This window comes from Myotis davidii, unplaced genomic scaffold (assembly GCF_000327345.1).
Source record: "Myotis davidii unplaced genomic scaffold, ASM32734v1 scaffold267, whole genome shotgun sequence".
NCBI lineage: Eukaryota > Metazoa > Chordata > Mammalia > Chiroptera > Vespertilionidae > Myotis > Myotis davidii.
Window position 1 is genome coordinate 877,431 of NW_006297747.1, and position 7,047 is coordinate 884,477.

Genomic DNA, 7,047 nt, shown 5'->3' on the forward strand with positions numbered 1-7,047 from the left:
ATTAATTACCCGCCTGGCAGTTAAGAGGTTTTATTCCCTCCCTAACTTCAGGGGAAAATCCCTACCTGGGGAAACAACCTTTCTCAGAGAGGTGACCTTGGTTAAAACACAGCGCCAAGAAGGTGAGCAAACATATTAAGAACAGTATGCCTTATATGCCAGGTCCCTTGAAACAGCAAGGTTGGACTGGCTCCCGGCATTTGCTAGAAAATGCAAGCTTATTACTCTGAGCATTGTTTCTAAGGGGTTAACAAGAGACACAGTAAATCTAGAACAAGAGACAGAATAAATTTAAGCAACTGAGTCAGGAAGGGTTTTTTATTTAATTGGGATCCTTCTATTGTGTTGAATTAGTTTTTGGATATACATGTAATTTGTCTGTTTTCATGTACTTTGAATTTATTTTATTTGTTTATTTTAATAATTCATTAATTCATTCAACAAATCCTCCTATATAATAAAGCCTAATATACTAAGTGTCCAGTCATTTGTTCAACCAATCCTATATAATAGAGGTAATATGCAAATTGACCATCACTCCAACACACAAGATGGCCGCCCCCATGTGGACACAGATGGCTGCCATAAGATGGCCAGCAGGGGAAGGCAGTTGGGGGTGACCGGGCTGGCAGAGGAGGGCAGTTGGGGGCACCCAGAACTGCAGGGGAGGGCAGTTGGGGGGGACCCAGGCTGGCAGAGGAGGGCAATTGGGGGGGGAACCCAGGCCTGCAGGGGAGGGAAGTTAGGGGTGACTTGGCCATCAGAGGAGGGCAGTTAGGGGTGACCAGGCTGGCAGGGGAGGGCAGTTAGGGGCAATCGGGCCAGCAGGGGAGCAGTTAGGCGTCGATCAGACTGGCAGGGGAGTGGTTAGGGGGTGATCAGGCTAGCAGGCAGAAGCGGTTAGGGGCAATCAGGCAGGCAGGCAGGCAAGCAGTTGGGAGCCAACAGTCCTGGATTGCGAGGGATGGTTGACTGTCTGTTTAGGCCCTCTCCCACGGGCAGTCGAACATCCCTCGAGGGACCCCAGATTTGAGAGGGTGCAGGCTTGGCTGAGGGATTACACACACACTGCCCCCCATGTACGAATTTCATGCACTGGGCCTCTAGTCAAAGCATAATGTGCTAATGATATGCTAAGGCCATTCAACCGCTAGCTATGATATGCACTGACCACCAGGGGGCAGACGCTCCAATTGGTAGGTTAGCTCACTGCTGGGGTCCAGCCAATTGGGACTGAGTGCGAGGGGCTGGACATGCCCTGGAGCCCTCCCACAGTCCTTCCTTGGTTGGCCAACCTCTTGCGTCTCTCCCCAGCTCCGATCGTGCACCGGTGGGGTCCCTCAGCCTGGCCTGTGTTCTCTCACAACCCAGTACCCCTCGAGGGATGTCAGAGAGCTGGTTTTGGCCTGATCCTGCATGCCAGGCCGAGGGACCCCACTGATGCACGAATTCGTGCACCGGGCCTCTAGTACCAATATAATTATGTGCTAGGCACTGTTACCAACTATTTCACAGTTTTCACTAAACCAGAAGGGAGACAGCAGCTCAGTTGCTATTTGTGTGGAGGGGATAGCCAGAGATTCAGTCGATAGTTTAATTTCCATGATCTAGCAGCCATTCCTTTCATTTGCTCATTTAAGTAGCATTGAGTTTTGTGCCTTTGGTTGCAGCATTGGGTCAGTGCTGCAAGAACCGAGATGAGTAAAGCATTCCTTGGGAGTGTAACAGTAAATTGGGTGAGAATTAAGTGATGGCACAGATGCACTTGATGATGTAGTACATACACTGTTATATGTAACAGTTGCTGAGTATGGCAGTGATTTTCAAATTGGTAAGGGGATTAATATCAGGATATCAGGTGAGAGGATTAATTTTTGGAAAAAGCTTCTTCTAAATGATTATGATGGCTACTCATTTGAGGGAAGCTTCCTTTTTTCTGGCTTTTTTCTCCTCCAGTTCCCTCTATCATCTCCCCTTCCCCTTGATAGTCATTGGTATCTATTCTTTTTTTAAAAAAATATATTTTATTGATTTTTTACAGAGAGGAAGGGAGAGAGATAGAGAGTCAGAAACATCGATGAGAGAGAAACATCGACCAGCTGCCTCCTGCACATCTCCTACTGGAGATGTGCCCGCAACCCAGGTACATGCCCCTGACCGGAATCAAACCCGGGACCTTTCAGTCCGCAGGCCGACGCTCTATCCACTGAGCCAAACCGGTTTCGGCTGGTATCTATTCTTTTCGAGAAAATAGAATTGAGACCACTAACCATTTCCCTTTTTCTTGCTCAGTATCTTCCTAATCCCACTTCCCTTTGCAAAGTGAAAGTGATTTGTGTTTAGGAAAGCATTATAATTACTGTCAGATGTATCGGACATGGTTATGATGCCAGTCATTTTGTTTTTCTCTCAGCATTATTTTGGTTTATGCTTCTGCAATTTTCCAACCTGTGTATGTACTTTTTTTGTAGTGTTCAGAAGTAGTGTGCCATTCAGACAAAAATGCTAGTGTGCAATTATGCTATCAGGTTTTAGTTGCATTTTTTCTCATTTGTTCTAGTGAGTTTTAAAAAGTTTTTGGAGAGACCAGTCAGGAATTGACACAGAGGTCTTTGTCATTATGAACTGATTTCTTGGATGGAAAACACCCCACTAGTGAACCAAATAAAAAGTAATCTTGCTAGTGTATTCTGTTAGGTTGGAACATATGAAATTGCTGGTTTTGTAAGTAAAAAAGGTTAAAAATCATCATTGTTCTATGATTAAGTCTAGTGCTAACCCGAGCCTAGTTGCCATTTCTTTTTGATGCTTAAAGACTGAATAGGAAACACCCCATTACGTGGATAGCTCTTTTTAGGCACTAGGTTGCTGATTTCGAATACTTAGAGCCCTCTTTTTAGAGGGCCCTTAACTTTAATATGCCTTGAAGGTGGGAGGAAGGGGAAGGCTCAAAATTTTTTTTCCTTATTTGAATCAATACATAGGTGAGCAAAAGTATTGGTTTATTTTCGTATGGAAAATAATACAATAATTAATAAATAATAATAAATGTGTTTTGCGTACTCACAACTGTAAACCTACTTTTCCCCCAAGCTGTATATTATTTTATCTAATCGTCTTAGCTACTTTCAAGGTATATAGTATTACCCCTCTTTTACTGGTAGAGACATTGTAGTGAAGTGTTATTGAAGAGCTCTAGAATCAGGTTTTGGTCTACCTACCCAAGCATAATGGCCAAAATTATGCCACAGGGCTGACCCACTGAGGTCACTACTGCTGCCATGACCAAGAACTTGACATGCCTTGCACCACAAACAGTACTAGCTGGGAGTGGAGACTGGACGTTGCTACTGGTTCTGCTTCTGTCGCTCCAACCTGTGTATGTACTTTTTTTGTAGTGTTCAGAAGTAGTGTGCCATTCAGACAAAAATGCTAGTGTGCAATTATGCTATCAGGTTTTAGTTGCATTTTTTCTCATTTGTTCTAGTGAGTTTAAAAAAGTTTTTGGAGAGACCAGTCAGGAATTGACACAGAGGTCTTTGTCATTATGAACTGATTTCTTGGATGGAAAACACCCCACTAGTGAACCAAATAAAAAGTAATCTTGCTAGTGTATTCTGTTAGGTTGGAACATATGAAATTGCTGGTTTTGTAAGTAAAAAAGGTTAAAAATCATCATTGTTCTATGATTAAGTCTAGTGCTAACCCGAGCCTAGTTGCCATTTCTTTTTGATGCTTAAAGACTGAATAGGAAACACCCCATTACGTGGATAGCTCTTTTTAGGCACTAGGTTGCTGATTTCGAATACTTAGAGCCCTCTTTTTAGAGGGCCCTTAACTTTAATATGCCTTGAAGGTGGGAGGAAGGGGAAGGTTCAAAATTTTTTTCCTTATTTGAATCAATACATAGGTGAGCAAAAGTATTGGTTTATTTTCGTATGGAAAATAATACAATAATTAATAAATAATAATAATACAAAATTAGACATTCATGTACTCACAACTGTAAACCTACTTTTGGCCTATTCCTATATTGTGAACGGGATATGGCAGTAGTGGCATTCTCTTTTTTTAAAGGAAGCTTAAAATGTCATTAGTGACTCAATACAGTTCTTTTAATTAGGTCTCTGTTGATCTTGGATGATGTTTGGGATCCTTGGGTATTGAAGGCTTTTGACAATCAGTGTCAGATTCTCCTTACAACCAGAGACAAGAGTGTTACTGATTCAGTAATGGGTAAGGATTGTTAATTTAGTTTTTATTACCTTTATGTTTTAATTCAATTACATTTATACATGTGGCACACCAAATTATTTATCATACCTTGTGATTTTGCAGGTCCAAAATATGTAGTCTCTGTGGAGAGTGGCTTAGGAAAAGAAAAAGGACTTGAAATTTTATCCCTTTTTGTAAATATGAAGAAAGCAGATTTGCCAGAAGAAGCCCATAGTATTATAAAAGAATGTAAAGGTAGAGTTATTTATTTTGTATATGAGGGGGTTATAGAAATGTTAATTTACCCTGTTGTGTAAATTAAGTTAATGAATATGACAATTTAGCACAGGAACATCCAGAAACTTTACTAGAATATTTAGTATTTTAGGTTCTTCTCTGATACCCTAAATGTATAATAACCTAAGTGTGTCATGATGTTTTGGTATTCATTCATTCATTAAAATAATACTAAGTGAACACCTTAGCATAAAGACGTGACTTCTGCTGTCAAAGAACAAAAATATAGCGAGAGCTTAAAATTCTTTTGGTTGTGATTTTATAAAATTAGTATTCTAATTTGAAAGTAAAAACTGGTTTTGTCTTCTTAATTTACATTTTTTTACTTATGAAGTTAACTTTTTTACTTATCTATTGAATTTTTGCATTTTAATAAATTATTCTTGACTCGCTTTTCTTTTGTGATATAAGTATTTTTATTGACTTTTAGGTACTCTATGGAAGCTATTAGCCTTTTCTCATGTTTTTTCCCCCCAAAATATTTTCCCTAGTTTTTTTTCCCACCTTTTAATCTCATTTATAGTCTTTTTCAAATACAAAAATTTAAACTTAAAAAAAAATCCTCATCTGAGGATATGTTTTATGGATTTGAGACAGAGAGAGAGAGAGAGAGAGAGAGAGAGAGAGAGAAGCATTGATTGGTTGCTCCGGTATGCACCCCGACTGGTATGTGCCCTGACTGGGAATCAAACACACAACCTTTTGGTGTACAAGACGATGCTCCTGCCAACTGAGCCACCCGGCTAGGGCCAGAAATTGAAACTTTTATGTAGTCAAATCAGCACTGAAGATTACTTTTTCCATTGTTGTTACTCCATAGAAATACCTTCTTATTTTTCTTTCTGCCATTAAATAGATACTTGGTTTTGAGTTAATTGACTTTAAAAAAATCTTAAACTTAGAAAAAAATACTTCATTTTTATAATTCTAAAGCTGATGCATATTCATTTTGAAACTGTGAATCTATAAAGAAAAATAGAAACTATTCATAATCTGATAATTATTAGTGTTATGAGAGTATTTTTTCCAGTCTTTTAGGACATACAACTTTGGAAAAAAAGTCAAGAGTATAATGTGGTATACATCATTTAAAATCTTGTCCTTTTTATATAACAAATCTTGAGCATTTTACAATGCCATTAAATATCTTTTGCAAAGAATTTACCAGTGACATGCTTTAATTCAGTCATTTCTGTTAAGATTTTGTCATTATCTTAAGTAATTCTGTGATGAATATGCTTAAATGAAATGTTGATTATTTCTAATAACTTCTTTACAATAAATACCTAAAATGAATCCAAGAGTTAAAAATATTTTAAGGCTTTGGATAATCTGCAGCAATAAATTGATTCTTAACTTAGTAGTGATTCTGAAATGAGATGATATTAACACAGTGACTTTTTTTCAGGTTCTCCTCTTGTAGTGTCTTTAATTGGTGCACTTTTACGTGATTTTCCCAAACGCTGGGAGTACTACCTCAGGCAACTTCAGAATAAGCAATTTAAGAGAATAAGGAAATCTTCATCTTATGATTATGAGGCTCTGGATGAAGCCATGTCTATAAGTGTTGACATGCTCAGAGAAGACATCAAAAGTTATTACACAGATCTTTCCATCTTTCAGAAGGATGTTAAGGTGCCTACAAAGGTAATAAAAGGATCAAGAATCCGCATCACTGGGTATTTATGGCATGCAACCTTGGATACAGTACCAAGGATATTGTTACAGAGGATACTGGAAAGATAAGACCCGTGTGACTGAGGTGGTGGGGTGGAAGGTTCAGTCTCCATCAAGGGCTTGATGTTGAACTGGAATGGGTTACCTAATTTTCAGTGGTTCTAGTGAAGCTGGAGAAGCAGCCGGCTTCTTTCTCTTTTCTATCTTGAGGAATGATTGAGCTGCTTCTTATGAAATAGATTATTCTTCTTCAGGGCTTTGAGATATGATTTTTGGGTGTGTTTACACCTTGTCTGCAGTCCTGCTCATTTTATTTTGATTCCTAGGTGCTATGTGTTCTCTGGGACATGGAGACTGAAGAAGTTGAAGACATACTGCAAGAGTTTGTTAATAAGTCTCTATTATTCTGTGATCGGAATGGCAAATCATTTTGCTACTATTTGCATGATCTTCAGGTAGATTTCCTTACAGAGCAGAACCGCAGCCAGCTTCAGGTACTTGCACCTCTGTATGCTATTTTTTATTAAATCTTTATTGTTCAGATTATTACATTTGTTCCTCTTTTTTCCCCCCATAACTCCCCTCCTCCCAGTTCCTGCCCCACCCTCCGCCCTCACTCCCCACCCACTGTCTTCATCCATAGGTGCACGATTTTTTTCCAGTCTCTTTCCGCATCCGCCTCACCCTTTTCCCCTCCAAGAATAGACAGTCCACTCCATTTCTATGCCCCTGATTCTATTATAATCACCAGTTCATTCTGTTCATCAGATTATTCACTTGCTTTTCAGATTCACTTGTTGATAGATGTGTATTTGTTGTTCATAATTTGTATCTGTATATTTTTCTTCTTCCTCCTCT

General features: G+C 39.1%; 1 protein-coding gene across 3 annotated transcripts in view; it reads left to right on the top strand.

The window, feature by feature from the left end:
• The window catches only part of APAF1 (apoptotic peptidase activating factor 1), a 100,843-nt gene that overhangs the window by 33,668 nt on the left and 60,128 nt on the right, over positions 1–7,047 (top strand). For all 3 annotated transcript variants that reach the window (XM_015570225.1, XM_015570226.1, XM_006773338.2), the window contains exons 6-9: positions 4,124–4,236; positions 4,339–4,470; positions 5,921–6,159; positions 6,516–6,683. In XM_015570225.1, the coding sequence (XP_015425711.1) occupies positions 4,124–4,236; positions 4,339–4,470; positions 5,921–6,159; positions 6,516–6,683 (652 nt within the window). The remainder of the gene's footprint in view (positions 1–4,123; positions 4,237–4,338; positions 4,471–5,920; positions 6,160–6,515; positions 6,684–7,047) is intronic.